Genomic DNA, 21,927 nt, shown 5'->3' with positions numbered 1-21,927 from the left:
GGACATATGGAAACTCTGTACTTTCTGCTTAATTTTGCTATAAACTTAAAACTCCTCTAAAATATAAAGCACATTTTTTTTTTAAATGCTGTCGTTTTCTTTTAGGATCTTTTACAACTCAAAGATTTTGGATTAGGAAGTACAACACAGCCCACTGGGCTAGCTTACAAGGGAAAAAGCCTGATAGCTTGTAAGAAAATCCACTAAACATTCTTTAGAATATGAAAGATAATCACTTTATCCCAAAGAAGTTAGAGAGAAGATCTCATGAAATGCACTAAAAAAAATGCATATTTATTTATTCATTTTTTTTAAAAAAAACAAAAACCTACATTCTGGCTGCTATAACACACATTGCATATTTATAATGAAAATGAAAAAAATTAAATATTCAATATACCAATGTTTACTTTGTTCAAATGATTATATGTATTTTATTATGTGGTCAGAGTTCAGGAAGCTTGTTCCTTGAGTTCAATGTGACAAGCAAAACATCTGTTATGTCTAGCTAGAAGGGTCCTCCTAAAACAGCCACCCCAATGGTCTGTGCTTGGATTATAGATAATCATAACATTAAATGAAGGTTATTATAAAGAGTCATTATTAGTAATAATAATCAAAGCTAAATGAAACAGATAACAATCAACATTAAAATGATCACTTGATATTGTGGAACAGCTACAGATTAAACTTTTAAAAACTACTGCATTAACAGAAAGAACATACATCTTCTAAAATGAAAACTATACCGACTTCTGAGATACAAATAACTGTGTGGTCAAACGATATTAGTTATGAAGAATGTGCATTATGTAGAAAACATTGCGTTGAGGACAGAGATGGGGCCTAGTTCTGGAGGTCATTCACCACTAGCAGTCCCCTACGTGTCAGGCCCAGCTGCCTCAGAGGCTTAAGAGAACAGAACGCATATTAATATGAAACTAAATAGAAACATTTCTAAAAAGGGACATAATACGGAATGACATCCATTCATTCACCACATGCCTTAGACACCTATTCTGTGCCATGCATTGGGCAGAGTGGGAGAAAGATGTATTGACATGGTGCCTAACTGCATGGAAATGCATGGACCTCTAGAATTCACCCAGGCAGAAATGGGAGTAGGGGTTGAGAACCGTTTCATGAGGTTCCCTCTCAAACTCTTCAGCGCACCATTGTGTCATTGGTGTTTTGAGAAGCTGGTGACCTAGCCAGAGAACTGCGATCATGGGATTCCAGCTTTTAGAGGCTGCCCACAGCCCGTGGTTTGCAGCTCTCCTCCTCCATCAGCCAAGCCAGGAATAGCAGGTTGAGTCCTTCTGATATCACATCACACTGACTTCCTCCTGAACTTCCCTCTTCCACTTTTAAGGATCTGTATTAGGTCCTTGTGGCAGCCATAACAAATTATCACACATTTGGTGGTTTAATCCATTTATGCCTAGTATTTCACTATTGGAACGCTAAGCTTGTGGGAATTATTTATATCCTACTGCTCGAGGTCATCACCAAGGTCTGATTTTTCACACAAAAAAATCTGCAACTTCCGGCATAATGGGTTAAAACAGTAGAAATGTATTCTCTCATAGTTCTAGAGGTCAGAAATCCTAAATCAAGGCATCAAGAGAGCCACACTCCTCCGAGAGGCTCTGGGGGAGAATCCTTCCTTGCCTCTTCCAGCTTTTGGTGGCCCCAGGCTTCCTTGGCTTGTGGCTGCCTCACTCCCATCTCTGCCTCCATCTTCACATGGCTGTCTCCTCTGCATGAGTAAGTCTCAGATTCCCTCTGCTCTCTCTTGTAAGTATGCATGTGATGGCATTTAGGATTTCAAAAATTATCAAGAATTATCCCATCCAGATAATCCAGGATAAACACTTCCTCTCAACATCCTTCATCACTTTTCCCATATAAGGTAATACTCACTCTTTTCCTACATAAGGTAATATCCACAGGTTCTAGGAAATAATAAGTGAATATACCTTTGGGGCACCACATTTTTCGCCAACCACGAGAGCCTGTGACAAATAACACTGGGCCCACCCAAAAAAATTGATAATATTCTCCCTGTCTTAAAGTCAGCTGAGAGGCAGACTTAATTCCATCTACAACCTTAATTCTCCCCTGCCAGATCAAGTAACATATTTACAGGTTCTAAGCATTCAGATGAGCATATTTGATGGGTCATTATTCTGCCTAGCACACCATGTAACAACTGTTATATACCAAATTGTGTCCCCTCTAAAAAATTCATATGTTGAAGTCCTAACCACTAGTACCTGAGAATGTGACTATATATGGAGATAGGCTCTTTAAAGAGGTAACTAAGGTAAAACAAGGTCATTAGGATGGGCCCTAATCCAGTGTGACTGGGGTCCTTGTAAGAAGTGATTAGGACACAAATGCCACACAGAGGGAAGATCAAGAGAAGACACAGGGAGAAGACGGTCACCTACAAGCCAAGGAGAGATACCTCAGAAGGAACCAGCCCTGCCTACACCTTGATCTTGGACTTCCAGCCTCCAGAACTGGGAGACAATGCATTTCTGTTGTCGAAGCCCCCCAGTCCATGGTACTCTTTTACAGCAGTCACAGGAAACTCATAAAGTCATCTAATCAAGGAAGCTATAGGGAAGGGAACAGACAGGGAGTGGGAATCTTGGAGCATCTTAAAATTCTGCCTACCACAGGTGACAGTCCCCACCAGACTGTCTAAGTCATTTGGAAGAACTTGTTTAACTTTTCTTGCTTATTCCATTTTCCTGGGCTTTCTATTCATTTCCCACTCAAATTTTTATCTTAATTCTAATTGGTCTGAGGTGAGTTCGGAAGGAGGGTGAGTAAAGGGTGGAAGAGGACTGTGTCTCTAGCTAGCAGCAGCAGAAATGGTAGAGGAAAAAATGCATGGTGCCCTTGGCCTGTCCTACATACAATTCTTATGAAAGAAATGGTAAACATGTGAACAGACTTCATTTTTCACAGCCTCCAGTTTCATTTTCTATTGTGAATATTTTTAAAGCAACAAAATCTGGCTATCCAACGTACATTTTTCTTTAAAATGTATATTTTTATAATTTACACATAGCTGGGAAAATCAGATTCTGTTTCTACTCTAATTCATTCTGTTTATGTGCATGTTCACAGGCCAGAGCTAAACATGATAACATTGCTGGTAATTGCAGAATCGCAGCAACAGAGCAAGAGAAAGAGAACTGGTGGGTCTTCCCAGACCTGTGTCTGCAGGACACATCAAGAGCATTCTATGAAACCATACTAAATGGGGAAGCCCCGCCCCCACATCCATGAAGAGCATATCCAGCTTCCCTGCTGCTTTGCTTGCATGCAAAAAACCACTGATGTGGTGGTGAGGGATGGGGTTGGGGCTGGTTGAGAAAGGGAGGAGTGTTTTAGGGCTTCAGAGCAAAATGCAGAGTCCTGCGAACAAAGTGCTACAGATACAGATGGGAGGAAAAAAATCTGATACCCCTCCAACCATTTTGGTCTTCTTCCTGAGGCAGAGCAGATAATTTGGCACCAGGGGGCCTGTGTTGCTATCTTCCCACTTAGTAGGGGCTGGCCAAACTCTCATGCAACTCTGAGGTCCTAGGGATTCAGTGGTGAATAAGTCAAAGTGCCTACCCTCCTGCACTTACATTTTAGTGGAAGGAGGTGGCTAATAAAATAATTTCATCCAGTATTAAGTGTTGTGATAGCAATGGGGGTCTCACTGCTTTAGGTTGTCAGGGGAAACCTCTCTGAGGTGGCATGAGCATTGTGACCTGAAGGGTGAGGAAGAACCAGCTGTGAGAAGATCTGGGAAGAGGGTACCAGGCAGAGGGAACAGCTAATGGGACTGAGGGAGGTTCGGGGAACACCAAGAAGTCCAGGAGGCTGGCAAACGGTGAGCAAGTGGGGTGGGAATGAAATGAAAGGAAGTGGCCTGGCTTGTAGGCCACATATGGAGTCTAAATCTTCCTGAGTGAGATGGGGAGCTATTGGGAGAATTTTGAGCAGAGGCGTGGTACGCCTGATCTATTATTTTTCAAGGAAACTTCAGTTGCTTTGTGGCAAAGTGACCACAGGTGCAAGAAGGGCAGCAGAAACCAATTTGAGGCTCCAGGCGAGGAGTAAATCTGGGCTGGCCCCAAGTGGGAGCAGTGAAGGTGGTGAGATGCACACAGACGCAGGGTGTGCCATTTCTAGTATCCCTTCCCTCAGGGCTGCTGGATCCTCTTTTGGAGGAAAGCATCCGTGGGTTGCCAGGTTGTGAACAAATGTTCTCCACCTTCATCCTGTATTTACCAAAAGGGCTAACCTCAATGCATCTTTAACGGGTGCACGAGCAGGGCGTATGTGAAAGGAAATGCAGGCAGGTAAGCAGTGAAAGGTAATGGGGGGCAGGGAAGCCAGAGGGTTAATAGCACAGATGTGCCTAGAAACCCTTTCTGCTTTTCTCCATTACCTCTCTGGTTTAGAAACCTCAGATTCACATACTCCTATTGGTTTTCCTTCTCTCCAAAGTCCACAGCAGTGAGGATTCCAAATAAGAAAAAGGCATCACAGGCACAGCAGTGGCCATGTCTATCTATGCACGCCTCAGTTGTTTCTTAAGTTGGCTGTTCCCTGTACTAAAATTTTCATTCAACATCATTCATTAGCACTGAAGCAAAGTCAATATGGATTGTCAGGAACCCAGTAAAGGTCTCCTTATTTTAAATTGCACCTTCGATATAGCATTATCAACATTCTACCTTTGCCTAATAAGGTGTGTGCTTACTTCAGGCTTTATACAAACATCTTCAAGTCCTTCATTAAACACATACACTGGGAGGCGCAATTCTAAATCTCCAGCAGTTCTCAATCCAGCTTCATGTTCATCACTGCCTGTTCCAAAAATTTTTTTTTTTTTTTTTGAGACAGAGTATTGCTCTGTCACCAGGCTCTCGACTCATTGCAACCTCCACCTCCCAGGTTCAAGTGATTCTCCTGCCACAGCCTCCTGAGTAGCTGGAACTACAGGCACACACCACTGCGCCCAGCTAATTTTTGTATTTTTAGTAGAGACAGGGTTTCACCATGTTGGCCAGGATGGTCTCTATCTCTTGACCTCGTGATCTGCCCGCCTCGGCCTCCCAAAGTGCTGGGATTACAGGCGTGAGCCACCACGCCCGGCCCCAAAGAGCTTTCTAGGCCCCCACCCCCAGAGACTCCGATTCAGAAGGTCTGGGTTACATTTGGGCAATCAGTTATTTTTAATAAATCCTACAAGGTGATTCCAGTAAACTTTCAGAACTGCTGTCCTGTAGTTTCTGCAATGCCATTACCTGTTTCCTGAGTTCCCTGGACATCTCATGACCTATAAAATTTTTTAATACTAAGACGTCTCAAATGTGTTTGGGAAGGAGATATTAACATTTATTAGTAAGAATTAGCTGGAGTCCTCAGAAGCACAGGAAGGAGCTGGAGTGCAATCAATGGGTGATTAGAGGACAGAGGACACAGGACATTAGTCATGAGGGGGTGGCATGTGGACGTCGTCAGGAATTATTAGCCATAACTATTTCTCAACTCTCCTTTAGGGGCATTTGAAGCCCACCCCAGATGAAGTATAACCAGCCCTTTACAGCTCAACACCCCTCCCCCACACTCCCAATCAGTTTGAGCATTTCTGGTTGACATTTACTGCATAAAAACTTATCCTTGACAGGTCTCTATATAATCTACATAGCACAAACAGGCCGACGAACAAATTTTTTAAAGTGAGCTCTGTACATATTCTACATGTTATAAAATGAGAAGCAGGCAAACAAATTTTTAAAAACAGAGCGGTTAATAAAACATTAATTGAATCAGGACACAGCAAAGTAGCACTACAAACACTTTTTTTAATGACATCAGATGGTAAATTTATACAAATTACAAGCTACAATATAGTGAATACAAAATCCATCCAGATAACGTTTAGAAAAACATCACTTAACAGAAGTAAATCGGATTCAAGTAGCTAAAGAACTCAAGCCCCCCATTTTGATGATTATACATGGCTTGAAATGCAGCACATCTAAATCCTCCCCCTAGTCAGGGCACTATTCAATACTACAGCATATTCAATGACTCTAGGGATTTAAAGATTCTAACACTTTTAGCATCGACGTCAAGAGACATCTCGTAACAGGTTCACTATGCAAAACTCAAATGAGAATGTGTGAACGTTCTTTGCAAACTGTAAGGTGCTGTGCAGATGTTGTTAGCTATTGCTATTATTACTGTTCAGTGAAATTACACTGAACGTGGGAAAAAGGAAGACTACTCTGTATAACTGACAAATATGACTTACAGAACATCTTAAAAGGAATGCAGATATTACTTTCAAATACACATAGCAACAACACAGGCAAGGAAAGTGTGGCCAGGAGTGATGTCGAGGAATTCCTATTTTAAGGAGTATATAAAGGATTAAGCTATTCATAGATTATGTGTAATATTTATCATTAGATTCCCAAAGTCCCTGAAAATAATTTATTTTTAAGGTGACCCTTTCCCCCTGAAAAGGGAAAAAGAAATCTTGTCAGGTTACTAATGTGCTGCTTCAGCCAGCTCTTGTAAAAATTATCTTAAACATAGGAGTAGAGTCTGAATTAATAGTTATACTAATCTGGTGGGTGACAGAGTGCTTGACAGCGGAGAAACCTGCCACTGACCTCAGACAAGTGACAAATTCTATGTCAGAGTTGAACCATAAGTTTTACAACTTCACTTGGGCATAAATTAAACAATAAACATGAACTTGTCTAGAGGTAAGAAATACACACTAGGTACATCTAAAATGGGATTTAAATCCTTTTTATGTACTTTCGGGTTTCATCTTTCTTTGGATATACGCTACTTGTTTAACTGATTTTAGTGGTCTCCTTGGGTATTCTAACTGTATACATAAAATTGACATGAAAATGGAAAACGCCGAACAAGTCAATTGGTTGTTTCTTTTGGCAAAGCTGATGACATTTTCATGATGAAAATGTTCTAATTATTAGGCCAGGCACGGTGGCTGATACCTGTAATCCCAGCAGAGGTGGGTGGATCACCTGAGGTCAGGAGTTCGAGACTAGCCTGGCTAACATGGTGAAACCCCGTCTCTACTAAAAATACAAAAATTAGCCGCGTGTGGTGGCACGCACCTGTCGTCTGAGGTACTCAGGGGGCTGAGGCAGGAGAATTGCTTGAACCCGGGAGGCGGAGGTTGCAGTGAGCCGAGATTGCGCCCTTGCACTCCAGCCTGCGCAAGAAGGGCAAAACTCCGTCTCGAAAAAAAAAAAAAGAAAAAAGAAAAGAAAATGTTCTAATTATTACAATGTATTTCTGTTAGATTTCCATGAAACATGGAGATTTTTAATGGCAGGTTTAAATTTTTTTTCACTAACAACCTCAAACCAAATTCTACTGTTATATGTACAATGGTATCCATTTGAAGAACTAATGACATCAGATACATTCTATAGCAGACTTTTCATTTCTCAACACAAATGAGAAAAAGGACTACATTCTCCAGGGCAAAACAGGAGGTGAGGAAGGTAATGTGTTACCGTAAATGGGGTTAAATCAGTAGTTTGGACTGACACTTCAAGTTATATCTCCTAACTGAGGTTATTCTTACAATCAGTTTTCAAACAATAGGGAACATATTTCTACCTTAAAACATGTATAAGGGCTCAACTGTAGCTTTCCTTTCTATACATCTTGAAGTATATATATTGTGTAAAACGAAATTAGTGAGACATTTTGAAAAATAAATCTATTTGTCAAATACCATATGTTATTTAACATAGTTAAAAACAGCAGCAAACTAGTGAGTTAACAGTTAAAACTCTAGGAAAAAACTGCTTTGAAAACAAGCCTATTTTGTTATAAGCCTAAATATCAACCCTAGCATTTGATTTTAACCTTCAAACATTTGGCGCTTTTTCCAAGAGGAAATTACAACTGCCTTTGCATACGCCCCTGGTTTAAATACTTGCAGAAAAATACCCATGTATCATTACCTATTCAGCAAATGCCTGAAACCAAAACAATAATCCAACATTGGACAGTAACATTTTACAAACAGCATAAGATCCCAAAAGCACAAGAAATACCTTGGCATTATATAAAAAGAAATTAAGTGGACAATTCTAAATACAACAATACTTCTTAATTAGGGACCATCTAGAAATCTACCACACACTACCCTAGACTCAAATGTCATTATACTAAAATTGTAGTCTTTAAGCAAGAATTAAAAACAGTTCCATAATAATCATACCTATCTTTCACTTTTCTCAACAGTTAAACACAAATGCCTATTTGACTTTTATGACTAATCATCCCTCTATTCCTTTAGTCCAGTTTCACAACATAAAAAATAATAAATGTGAACAACAAATCAGTAATGGTTTCACATACTTAAGCAAGAATCCTACTAAGTATTAGGATTATCAGTAACAGAAAATTTGAATTTTAAGAGAATAAAGATAGAATGTGCTTATTTAGAAAATGGTCAATAAGGCCGGGCGTGGTGGCTCACGCCTGTAATCCCAGCACTTTCGGAGGCCGAGGTGGGTGGATCACCTGAGGTCACAAGTTCAAGATTAGCCTGGACAACATGGTGAAACCCCGTCTCTACAAAAAAACACACAAAAAATTAGCCAGGCCTGGTGGCAGGCACCCGTAGTCCCAGCTACTTGGGAGGCTGAGGTGGAGAATCACTTGAACCCAGGAGGCAGAGGTTGCAGTGAGCCGAGATCGCACCACTGCACTCCAGCCTGGGCGACAGAGCAAAACTCTGTCTCAAAAAAAAAAGAAAAAGAAAATGGCCAATAATCACTCATCTGAAAAAAATGCAAATAGCTGTCAGGAAAAGCTGGCAGAATTTGAACTTGTAAGCTAAACTTTTAGTGTGTATCAAACTAGCATTAAGAAATGGCTTTCAAAAACGAATACAGGATATAAACTAAAATAGAGGTTATTTTTAGATGGCAACATTATGGGGAATTTTGATTTTTTTTCCTGTTTGAATATGTATTTTTCCAGTTTTCTACAAAGAACATATGTTATGATTTTATAATTAAAAAACAAATATTTGTGGGAGTGTTTTTAGATTGCACACAATTAGTACCAAATAACTAGAAAGAACACAGACTAAAGATACGAAAATAAAATCAAGGTTTTTTTCCATCAGATATGCCCAAGGAGAATACTTTTTGGGTGAAAAAAAAATGTTTTCCAGATTGTTTCCACTCCTAACATATGCAAAAATGAACATATTTAAATGCAAATTCCTATCATATACACTACAATTTTAAAAAACAGTAGAAAAAACAATTTTAAATGGAGCTTCCTCGAACCTTTTAACTGAAGCCTAGCTTCAATGTTGAATGAGGAAGCAAAGTATCTCATTAAAAAGTTGGTCTGCAAAGCACAAAGCTGGCCTGCAAGGGGACTTGAAGGAAGCAGGCTGAGTGTTTGAGTAGTGAGATCTTTGCTTTGCTCTTTAGATTCTTCAGTAAGCTAAGGTCCTTTTACCTGAATGGATGTAATTTAGCCTAGTTTTCCCATAAAATAATGTAACGGATAATTCTTATTGACTAGGGATTACACTTCATGTGAAATTCCTCAGTGACATTCAGATTAATTCCAGTGTCCACAATTTAAGCAATTTTCCATAGGAAATTAAAATCCCAAATCCAAGGACCTGGTATTTTCATGCTAAAGAAAGCATTCCAGCGTAAAGTGGAGTTTAATTTGCTTCACTGTGTGCATCTTAATATATCCAAATGAGTAAAACTCAAAAGCAACCGTAAGTCAGAATACTATAAAACATGTTTTGTTGAAAGAAGATAAAATTCCTTCCAGAGTATTGTATAATTAAATTAACATATTTATTTGTAGCTAATTTAACTTTTCCAAATTCTCATTTGCAAATCAGATTCATACAGTTAAAACTGAATATACAAACCAACATATTAGAAGGATCAAAATTTGCACTACTCTGACTCCTTAAGACTGACTTTAACATGTTCTTTCAACTTTATTCAAATCAGATGGCCCCCTCCAGCATTTATCATTTTAAAAAATGAATTTAATGCTATCAAAAGGTGATGTTCACTTTAATCCTGTTTGCCTTCACGCCACTGTCGTGAGCCTTCATTCCAGGCCACATACACAAAGAGGGCCAGCACCACATGGACGGCGACCACTGCAACAATAGCAGCGTAAAAATAGCTGTCCCTATTGGACATCCCAAGGGCGCCTATCAAGAGAAAAAAAACAGTTTCCATTTTATTGCAAAATTTACCAAAGTACAAAAAAGAAACAAAGCATCCTAATTTTTATGATATATTTATTTAACTAGTCAGGCAATTAAAAAGTAATATTTTGGGTGGTAATGAATAAAGTATTCACTAAAAGATATGAGTACCTTCTATATATTAAGAACATTATTTTGGCCGGGTGCAGTGGCTCACGCCTGTAATCCCAGAACTTTGGGAGGCCAAGACGGGCAGATCACGAGGTCAGGAGATGGAAACCACCCTGGCTAACACGGTGAAACCCCGTCTCTACTAAAAATACAAAAAAATTAGCCAGGTGTAGTGGCAGGCGCCTGTAGTCCCAGCTACTCCGGAGGCTGAGGCAGCAGAATGGCGTGAACCTGGGAGGCAGAGTTTGCTGTGAGCCGAGATCACGCCACTGCACTCCAGCCTGGGCGACTGAGTGAGACTCCGTCTCAAAAGAAAAAAAAAACAACATTGTTTTAAAAAAAACCATAATTATAAAAACTTCAGGCCAGGTGTGGTGGCTCACGCTTGTAATCCCAGCACTCTGGGAGGCCGAGGCGGGTGGATCACCTAAGGTCACGAGTTCGAGACCAGCCTGGCCAACATGGTGAAACCCCATCTCTACTAAAAATACCAAAAATTAGTTGGGTATAGTGGCGGGTGCCTGTAATCCCAGATACTCAGGAGGCTGAGACAGGAGAATCGCTTGAACATGGGAGGCGGAGGTTGCGGTGAGCCGAGATTGCGCCATTGCACTCCAACCTGTGCAACAAGAGTGAAACTGTCTCAAAAAAAAAAAAAAAAAAAAATACTTCAACATCAAAAAGGGGACTTCATTCTCTCTTCCTTCCATTAACCGACACTAGAAGTCCATTCCCCCAAAATTCCTCCTCCCCTGTCAGCCAACTCCTATTCTTTAAAGGGTACTAAGAGAAAGGATTTGCAAGCTATTTCACAGAAAACCATAGGAAAACTGTCAAGCTGAAACAAGTTATTTCATAAAGACTCATTATGAGCAATATGATTTTTTGAAAAGCTAAACAAGAAAAAAAATAAGAATACCCAGTTTAAAGATATAAAGAGGTCATAAAAGCACAGAATCTTAAATTGGGGGAAAACATCTTGTTTTAATGGGTCTAAGATTACCTTCAAATATATAAGATTTAGTTGTGAAATATAACCCAATAGGAACAGTGATCATTAAAGCTGTGAAGAACAGGAGCGTCTTCAGTGTAGATGCTAATGAGCTTTCATTTCTGGAATAAAGTAAACAAAGAGAAAATCAGAACCTGCACAGTCATATCCAAACACTCTTATGTCCCTAAAACTATAAACATCCACAAATGAGATGCTATGTAGGAGGAAGATCACAGGCAGGGACTCGTAATCCGAAGATCCTAGAGAATCAGCTGTGGGTAGTGGGAATTTCTTGAGCCGGAACATAAAGATTATACACCACCTTTAGGGACTGTCATTCATATCCAGTGTGAGACGAAGCGTCAGGGCGCCTCAGATCAACTGCCAACAAGCTGGGTGAACAAACTAAGTGAAGAAACTCAGTGCCCCTGCCTCTGGAACTGGAGCTTCTACCCAGGGAAGCCACAGCGGACAGCGGCACCAGTGCCCAACCCATGCGGCAACCGTGTCCACCAGCACCAGACACCAGACCTGGGAACACAGCAGGCACCATGGGTGGATCAGCACGCCCTCTCTTGCTGGAATCAGAGCTTCCGTCAGGGGAAGCCACCAGCTTGCTGTCCTCCAGCGTGAGACAGTGGACCAGGGAACTAACGAGGCAGACACACCTGTGCACCCTCCCACACTGGAATCAGAGCTTTTGCCCAGGGAAGCCACTGTCACACCGGTACCTGAGCCCACGCAGCAACCCTGACCACCAGCACCAGACGCCAGACCAGGGAACTCAGCAGGCACCACAGGTGGAGCAGTGTGCCCTCTCCCACTGGAATCGGCGCTTGCATCTGGGAAAGCTGCCAGCTTCCTGTCCTCCAGCACCAGACAGTGGACCAGCAAACTAACCAGGTGGAGCAGACGCACCAGCGTGCCCTCCCTCACTGGGATCAGAGCTTTGGCCCAAGGAAGCCACTGCCACACCAGTCCCTGAGCCCATGCAGCAACCCTGACCACCAGCACCAGACACCAGACCACTGAAGGAGGTAGGCAGAGTGAACGGACCAGTGCGCCCTCCCCAGCTGGAATAGGTACTTCTGTTATGGGTGAAAAATCGAGCTAGAGGGAACACTTCCAAACACGTTTTAAGCGGCTCGAATCACCTTGATACCTAAGCCAGAGAGACACAGCAAGAAAACTACAGGACATCACTGATGAACACCGGTGCAGAATTCCTCAATAACATATTTTCAAACCAAATTCAACAATAATCAGGCCAGGTGTGCTGGCTCACACCTGTAATCCCAGCACTTTGGGAGGCCGAGGCAGGCGGATCACTTGAGGCCAGGAGTTCGAGATCAGCCTGGCCAACATGGCAAAACCCAGTCTCTACTAAAAATACAAAAATTAGCTGAGCGTGGTGGCGTGTGCCTATAGTCCCAGCTACTTGGGAGGCCAAGGCACAAGAATCCCTTGAACCTGGGAGGCAGAGGTTGCAATGAGCCAAAATCGCACTCCAGTCTGGGCAACAGAGCAAGATTCTGTCACAAACAAACAAAACCAATACATCAAAAAGATTATATATTATGACCAAGTAGGATCATCTCAGTTGATGCAGAAAAAGCACTTGACAAACTTCCGCATCCTTTACTGAGCTGAAAAAGAAATCAAGAAAACAATCTAATTTATAATAGCATTAAAAAAAACAAAACTTAGGGGCCAGGCTCAGTGGCTCATGCCTATAATCCCAGCACTTTGGGAAGGCTGAGGCTTGAGGCCGGGAGTTTGACGCAAGCCTAGGTAACATAGCAAAACCCCACCTCTACAAAAAAAAATTCTGATAATTCGCTGGGCATGGTGGCACGTGCCTGTAATCTCAGCTACTCAAGAGGCTGAAGTGGGAGGAGTGTTTGAGCCCCAGAGGTCAAGGCTGCAGTGAGCAGTGATTGGGGCACTTTACTCTGGCCTGGGTGACAGAGCAAGACTCTATTTCAAAAAAAAAGAAACTTAGGAATAAATTTAACCAAGGCGATGAGTGACTTGCACACTGAAAAGTATAAAACACTGATGAAAGAAATTGAAGATGACACAAATAAATGTAAAGATATCCTGTGTTCATGGATTGGAAGAATTAATACTGTTGAAATGTCCACAGTACCCAAAGCAACATACAGATATAACACAATCTCTATCAAAATTCCAGTAGCATTATTCATTAAAATAGAAAAACAATCCTGAAATTCATCATACAGAACCACAAAAAGCCCCAAATAGCCAAAGCAACACTGAAAAAGTTGTAAGCGTCACACTTTCTGATTTAAAATATTACAGTTATAGTAATCAAAACAATATGGTATTGGCATAAAAACAGAAACATATAACAATGAAACAGAATAGAGCCCAGAAATAAATCCAAACATATATGGCCAACTAATCTTTGACAGGGATGTTAAGAGGAACACAATGGGGAAAGCACAGTCTCTTCAATAAGTGGTACTGGGAAAACAGGATTTCTACATGCAAAGAAAAAAACTGGACTCTTACACCATAAACAAAAATCAACCCCAAATGGATAAAATAACTAAAACATAAAGATATAAAGTTTTAAGACATAGAAGAACACAGAGGGAAAGGTCCTTACCATTGGCCTCAGTAATGATTTTTTGGATATCACACCAAAAGCTCAGGCTACAAAAGAAAAAATAAAGCGGCTTGCATCAAACTAAAAAGCTTCTGTACTGCAAAGGAAACAATCAACAAAATGAAAAGGCAGCTTACAGACTAGGAAAACATATTTGCGAAGCACCTATTTTGTAAGAGGTTAATGTCCAAAATTTATAAAGAACTCTTACAACTCAGCAGAAAAACCACCTGATTAAAATATGGACAACAGCTGGACAGACATTTCTCCAAAGACATAAAAATGGCCAAGAGATAAATGAAAATGTGCTTAACATCACTAAATCATCAGGGAAATGCAAATCAAAACCACTATGAGATATAACTTCACACTTCTAAGGACAGCTATTATCAAAAAGGCAAGTGATAACAAATGTTTGTAAAAGTATGGAGAAAAAGAAACCCTACTACATTGTGACTGGAAATGTAGACTGGTACAGCCATTATGGAAAACAGTTCCTAAAGAAATCAAAAATAGAACTACCACACAGCCCAGCAATCTCTCTTCTGGAATATAACCAAAGGAGATGAAATCACTACCTCGTAAAAATATCTGCACTTCCATGTTCATTGCAGCATTATTCACAATAGCCAAGATTTGAAAACAACCTAAGTGTATGTAGACAGACAAAATGAAGAAACCGTAGTGTATATATACAAGGGAATATTTTATTCAGCCTTAAAAGAGGACATCTGCCATTTGCCACAACATGGATGGACCTGGAAGACATTATGTTAAGTAAAATAAGCCAAACACAGAAAGACAAATACTACATGAGCTCACTTATATGTGGAATCTTTAAAAAAAAAAAAAAAAAAAAGGTTAACGGTCAACTACACAGGGACAGAGAATAAAACAGTAGTTACCATGGTGGTGGGGGTGGGAGGCTGGAGGGGAGGAAATAGGGAGATATACATCAAAGGACACAAAGCAGTAGATATATGGATTAACAAGTTAGATATCTAATGTACAAAAGGACTATAGGCAATAAAGTTGCATGGTATTAGGGACTTTTGTAAATAAGATTTTAGCTGCCTCTGGTCACACACACACAAAAGTATGTGAGATGACAGATATATTAATCTGCTTCACCATAGTAATCATTTTACTGTATGTATGCCATAACATCATGTTATGAACCTCAAATATACACAACGAAATTTATTTAAAAAGAACCTGAACAAAAAACCCACAAAAACATTGAGTAAAATATATATTAAATATAACTAACCTCATGCCTATTTCTTGATCACATGCTCTGCACATGTGTGAGAAATTAAATGCTTACTGCTGTAAAAAAAAAAAAGTTCTAATATTTTCTTTTGGTACTTAAATGCATCATCTTTTAGCAGGCCTCATTTTGGTTATTACTGAGCTATACAACTCTCATTTAATATACATAAGCTCCCTTAAACTGTTTCCTACTAGTAAATTTTTAGAGGAATTTATTGTGTAATCCTCATGAAGAGTATGAGTGTCTGCAGTGGAGAATCTACAAAAAATACAAAGAGTCACTAATTGGCCAATTCTTTTGTGGACCCTAAAAAAAGCACTTGACTTTGGTGTTTCTATGGTGAGTAAAAAAGTATGTTTTAGGAATGCAACTTTCAGATTATCTAACTTGTTAAAGGAACAGAAAGGAAGTGTTAACTGATTGTTTTGTTCTTTACATGACCTCTCTTGAGTATCTATTATCTGGCCTGGCTTTTAAAAAGTTTATTATTGAAAAGATGATACAACACCATAAAAATGTTTTAAAGTAAACAAAATCACTTATAATCCCACCACCCAAATATAACCTTTCTACATGTTAATTTCTAGCCCCCACACAATCTATACACAGCATACCTTAATAATTTATGGCTAATTCCTTCTCACTTCTCTCTTTACCTCAAACTTCAAAAATATGACTACTTTTCTGTGTTGTGACCTCACTAATATGGGACTAAGCATTAAGTCAAAGTGTACATACAAACTTTTGAAAACTAGCAAACTTCCTCTACTGTTTGTAGGACATTTTCTCCTTGGATTCCAGCCACAAGAGCTGTTGGTTTTGCTGACACAAGCCACCTTGGGTAAAATCAGTGGCTTATTCCAAGACAAAGCAACTGATGCTATTCAATTGATTTATCCTATGTTATCTTTGGGTGTTACTGAGCAGAGATTTGTTAGAAATGAGGAATGAGAAAGGCTGGAATTAAAGTTGTCCTCACACAAAGGAAAAAGTTCAGGATGAACCTTACTCTGCCTCCATTTAAAACACCACCTAGTTTTCCCACTTCATACAAACTTCTGCAGCCAACATTGAGCAGACAGAGCCTACCACATTCCCTTTTGTAGCAAGTAAGACAACAGGAATTCTTTCTCCCACAGCCAAGATTTCAATGCAAATTCCATTAGGAAACCAGAATCAGTCTAGAAGGACTATGCTCTAAGTGTATCTAATAAAAATATGTTGGTATTCTCATAAATGAATAATTTTTTTAGAAAACCCACATTGAGGCTGGATAAAGAAAATGTGGTACATATACACCATGGAACACTATGCAGCCATAAAAAAGAATGAGATCATGTCCTTTGCAGCAACATGACTGGAGCTGGAAGCCATTACCCTAAGCAAATTAAGACAGGAAAAGAAAACCAAATACTGCATGTTCTCATAAGTGGGAACTAAACAACAAGAACAGATGGACACTAGGAGAGGAACAACAGACACTGGGGCCTACTTGAGGGTGGAGGCTGGGAGGAGGGAGAGAATCAGAAAAAATGCCTATCGGGTACTATGCTTATTACCTGGGTGACAAAATTACCTGTACTCCAAGCCCCCGTGACACGCAGTTTACCTATATAACAAACCTGCGCATGTACTCATGAACCTAAAATAAAAGTTAAAAAAAAAAAAAAAACCCACAATGACCCTGTCGGAAAGAGAAGGCATCACAGAGCTCCAAAGATCGTGGGCTTTGGAGTCAGTGAGCTTGGTCAAACGTTAGCTTCAATTACATACTAACTTTGTCGCCTAATTCTGTAATCACTCACCCTCAGTTTCAAGTCACTTACCCTCAACTGCATCCTCTTCAAAACTGGGAAATCCAGCAGTTAGAGAAATTAAGAATTCAAATAATGTATGTAAAGCACGTGCACTGAGCCTGGCATACAGTAGGTCTTAAGGAATGGTAGCTAACTCCCTCACCACTCCCTTGCCTACTGGGGTGGGCCAGAACCACCTGCTCTCTCATACATTCCTTCAACTCAGCCACCAGCCTCTGTCTTACTGATTCCCCAAGTGAAGCAGTCCCACACCAGGGGACTATTCCTTTCTACTCCTTCATTCATACAGCAAAGATTTATTAAGCCCCGACTATGCAGGCCCCCTAGGGAACACGGAGATGAAGGAGACCGCGTTCCCGTCCTCGGAAGGCTGACCCTGCGGTAATGAAAGAGACTGCACTATAAACGACAGCGAGAGGAAGTGCTAGGATGGGAGCATGAGCTGAAGGCCCACTGACCTATTCCCCATGACCCCGGATCCCTTGTTCCCGAGCAAAAGGTCGGGGCCGGGCATTTAGACGTCTCAGGCTCCAACCTGCTCTCCCCGCCCCCCTCCCTGCGGCCAGGTCCCCGGGGTCCAGACCTCACGCCCACCCATTCAGCTAGGGCCTTCCCTCAGGCCCTGCTCCAGGCTGGGGCCAGTCCGCTTCGCGGTCCAGGCCCCGCTCAGGGCTACCTGAACTCCGGAGGCTGCAGTGCGTTCAGCGCCGCTTTATCCGGGCGCTCCATGGTGTAGCCGTGCCGGCACAGGCGCTCGGCGGCGCAGCTAGGCTCGGCGGCCGCGCTCAGTAAGCTCCGCTGGGGAACGGCCCAGGCTGTTCGCACCGGACGTAGCGGTTCGCGCCGGAAGTGCCCGTTCGCGCCGGAAGTGCCCGTTCGCGCCGGGCGGCGGGCCACAGTACGCAGGCGCGGCGCGGCGCGGCACGGCGCAGCGACGCAGGGCTGTTGCAGGCGCGGGCGCGGGCGCGGGTTCGGGCGCGGGCGCCGGGTACGGCTCGGCCGCGGGCGCTCACATGACTTACCGGCGGTGGCTCCGCGGCGTGCGCCCTGCCAGGAGGGGCCTGTGCTCGAGGAGCAGGCCTGGCGAGTAGCCCAGCCACTCCACGTTGAGCCGGGACTTGCCGCGCAACATGGTCCTCCTGGGCGGGCGGCGGCTACGCCGCCCCCTGAGCTCGCGCGAACACTGGTCCTCGTCTGCGTCCCGGTCGCTGAGCTGGGGGCGGCAAGGAGACCCGAGCAGATGAGCAGCGAGGAGGGACTGCCAGCCAGAGGGCTGTGGTGCTAGGCAACTGAGCGTATTCCGCCGACAACACAAAAAAACAATGCGCATTATTTCGCCACTACTTGAGCAAATAAATGCCTCATTAATTACTGCCCACAGTGGTAGGAAGTCCAGCCCTTGGCAGCTGGGAGGAGTTAAACACTCACCCGAGTCCGTAAAACTAGAGAATGTCAGAGTTCAAAGAGCTCTTGCTGAGAATGACTGTTCCAGACTCGATGCCAGTGACCCCCAACTTCCACTTAAAAGTTAAAAACATATTTTGCAGCTGCTCAGAAAGCCGCCAATGAGACAACAGGGACTCAAATAGTAAGAACAGATGGGCCTCCCGGGCCTGCGCAACCCGAGAGAGGTAAAAACGAAAGGGTGGGTAAGCCTGGAGTCAGGCTTGACAAAATTAGGTTGCCACTGGCTGCTAATAAGAGGACAGCCCTTACATGGTCAGCGCCTGGAAAGGGCCGCTGACCACACAGCTATTTTCTGCACCACATGGAGACAAAGACCACATCTGAAATCATGACTAAACCAGCAGCTTAGAGTGGTGGAAAGGGCAATGGACTGGGCAGCAGGAAGTCCAGGTTTTAGTTCAAACTGAATAATCCCCCTCTAGGGCTGAGTGTGCTGGCTCACGCCTGTAATCCCAACACTTTGGAAAGCTGAGGCAGGAGGATTGCGTGAGGCCAGTAGTTCCAGAGCAGCTTGGGCAGCATAGCAAGACTGTGTCTCTAAAAAAAAACCTGTAAAATATTTAATAAAAATAATAGTAATCTCTATCTGGGCCTCATCTAGACCTTTAGGTGAGTAAGAACCACCTAATGTAAGAACTTGGGGTACAAAGAGAATCTAGCTCTGGGGTAGGCAAACTGAGCCAGCCGACCTATAATACATGGAGCCTACCACCTGTTTTTCTACAGCCCTGAGGTAAGAATGCTTTTTCCTTTTTAAATTGTTGAAAACGTCAAAAGAATAACATGACACGTGAAATTTATATGAAATTCAAATTTCAGCGTCTATTGATAAAATTTTATTGGAGCTCAGCCATTCTCACTTGTTTGTATTGTCTACAACAGCAATGTTGAGTAGTTGTGACAGAGACGGTATGATCTGCAATGCCCGAAATTCTTACCATCTGACCCTTTTACAGAAGAGTTTGCTGACCCCTGCTCTAGCTAATCAGCCTGCAGTGAGGTCCTTCAATCCCTAGGGACCCATAAATGTAGTAATGGTGGTTCTGAAGGCAGTTTTTAATATTTTTAAAAACCTAATGAATCTATTTACTTTCTATTAGGCATCCAAAGCTACTTAAAATATCACCCTTCTTTGATTTTTGACACTTACTATATCATGATGAGGTTATCCTAGTTATCCCATAAGAAAAGACTGTTCACAAATTATTATGAAAATAAGCCACAGTATACTTAGTAGAATAAATCTTTTAAAACATAGAATGAACACAAGTGGGGGAACAGAATTGTGACTTATTGTTCCCCAATACCTAGAGTAGGGCCTAGTAGGAACTAATAAATATTTGTTAAATAAATAAATTGGGTCCCCAAAAGGAAAAAGAGCAAAATAGTTCTTGATGGTGAAAAAATTGGGAACCAGCTTGGCGTGGTGGCACATGCCTGTAATCCCAGCTACTCAGGAGGCTGAGGCAGAAAATCGCTTGAACTCAGGAGGCGGAGGTTGCAGTGAGCCAAGATCGTGCCACTGCACTGCACTCCAGCCTGGGTGACAGAGTAAGACTCTGTCCACCACCCCCTCAAAAAATTGGGAACCACTGTTGTTGTAGTTTGCCGGGGCTTCCATAACAAATGCCACAAACTAAGTGGCTTCAACAACAGAAGTTAATCATCTCCCAGTTCAGGAGGTTAGAAGTCTGAGATGGAGATGTTGGCAAGGCTGGTTCCTTCTGAAGGTTGTGAAGGAAGGACTCTTCCAGGCCCCTCTTCTATTTTCTGGTGGTTTGCTGACAATCTTTGGCATTTCTTGGCTTGTAGAAGCATCACCCTGATCTCTGCATTTTTCTTCAAACGGCCTTCTCCCTGCATCTGTGTTTCTGTCCAAATTTTCCCTTTTTATAAGGACACCAGTCATAATGCATTAGGGGCCCACCCTACACCTGTATGAACTGAACTATTTACATCTGCAGCGACGCTGTTTCACTCTGGGGTACTGGGGGCTAGGATTTCAGCATATGAATTTGGGGATGGTGTGGGTGACCGTGCCAGCAATTCAACCCATAACAGTAATCTAAACACTTCCTTGTACAGATGAGAAAACTGCGGCCCAGAGAGGGGACGGGACTTGTGGGAAGTCACACATTTATCTAGTGGGATGTAGCTTGACTCCTGACTCTCAGGCTGGCACTTTTACACTCCCACATTAACAGCCTAAGTTGCACTTGTGTGATGACTCAAACAGGAACCATTCATAAATGAGATTTGCTGTGGGACAAACTGCTCATGTAATTTACATAGTAGTGTTTTTAAATATAAACAAAAGCTCTCATATCTCTTTTTTATTCATTTATTTATTTATTTATTTTGAGACAGAGTCTCGCTCTGTCGCCCAGGCTGGAATGCAGTGGCGCGATCTCCGCTCACTACAAGCTCCGCCTCCCGGGTTCACGCCATTCTCCTGCCTCAGCCTCCTGAGTAGCTGGGACTACAGGCGCCTGCCACCACGCCCGGCTAATTTTTTGTATTTTTTTAAATAGAGACGGGGGTTTCACCGTGTTAGCCAGGATGGTCTCGATCTCCTGACCTCGTGATCCGCCCGCCTCGGCCTCCCAAAGTGTTGGGATTACAGGCGTGAGCCACCGCGCCCGGCCATATCTCTTTTTTATGCTGACTTATACGCTCTACCGACATTTACTGTGAGCTTACTGAGGTAGACAGAGAACTTTAAAAATAAACTCAGAATCTGTACTAGAAGGAAAGAATCTAGCCAGCAGTCAGCCCTCTCAACAGAGCCCTGAAACCTCCTACCTGCAGTGCTACAAAAGAATTAGAGGCAAGTGGAGCCCATACAGAGCCGTTGCCATGGGAATGAAATGGTGTGTTAGGGGGTGTGGCCACTACAGAGGAAACCATAATAGTGGTTTCCTACCACTGCTGCCCTAAAGCATGTGTCTTGTGCTTCATTTTACTGAGCATATTCACAGTCCCTACAATTTATACCATCCCCACTTCATAAGTGGAAAAACTGAGGCCAGGGAGAATTTCAGAGTCTGGTGAAGGCTTCCCAATGCCCCTTAAAGTCAGAAACTGATTCTCAAACTGAAAGAGCCCCAGTTTGGCACTTTAATTTTAGTTGAGAAAACTGACAGCTAAAGATGGGAAGTTATTTGCCCCAAATTACCTAGGTCAGTGATAGAATTAGAGAATGTATAGTTCCTAATTCTGTCTCGTGTTTTCTCCACCATATTGTTGTAAACTTCTGTACTACTTGTAAGACATGTTTTCTCCACAATATTGTTA

General features: G+C 42.2%; 1 protein-coding gene and 1 long non-coding RNA gene across 4 annotated transcripts in view; one reads left to right on the top strand and one right to left on the bottom strand.

Annotated features, from left to right (window-relative positions):
• Window positions 1–5,862: 5,862 nt before the first annotated feature.
• Window positions 5,863–18,496, bottom strand: VMA21 (vacuolar ATPase assembly factor VMA21). Of its 2 annotated transcripts, none has more exons than XM_054543976.2 (3): window positions 18,189–18,496; window positions 11,454–11,563; window positions 5,863–10,282 (listed from the first exon to the last, which is right to left on the bottom strand). In XM_054543976.2, the coding sequence occupies exons 1-3, from the start codon at window positions 18,494–18,496 to the stop codon at window positions 10,140–10,142; spliced, it is 561 nt and encodes a 186-aa protein (XP_054399951.1). In that variant the 3' UTR covers window positions 5,863–10,139.
• Window positions 18,497–18,970: 474 nt separating this feature from the next.
• Window positions 18,971–21,927, top strand: part of LOC134760889 (uncharacterized) — a 94,683-nt gene continuing 91,726 nt past the window's right edge. For both annotated transcript variants that reach the window (XR_010138942.1, XR_010138943.1), the window contains exon 1: window positions 18,971–19,366. This is a non-coding gene — a long non-coding RNA (uncharacterized LOC134760889). The remainder of the gene's footprint in view (window positions 19,367–21,927) is intronic.

Source organism: Pongo abelii, chromosome X (assembly GCF_028885655.2).
Source record: "Pongo abelii isolate AG06213 chromosome X, NHGRI_mPonAbe1-v2.0_pri, whole genome shotgun sequence".
Taxonomy (NCBI): domain Eukaryota; kingdom Metazoa; phylum Chordata; class Mammalia; order Primates; family Hominidae; genus Pongo; species Pongo abelii.
This window is presented reverse-complemented; position numbering and strand designations above follow the sequence as displayed.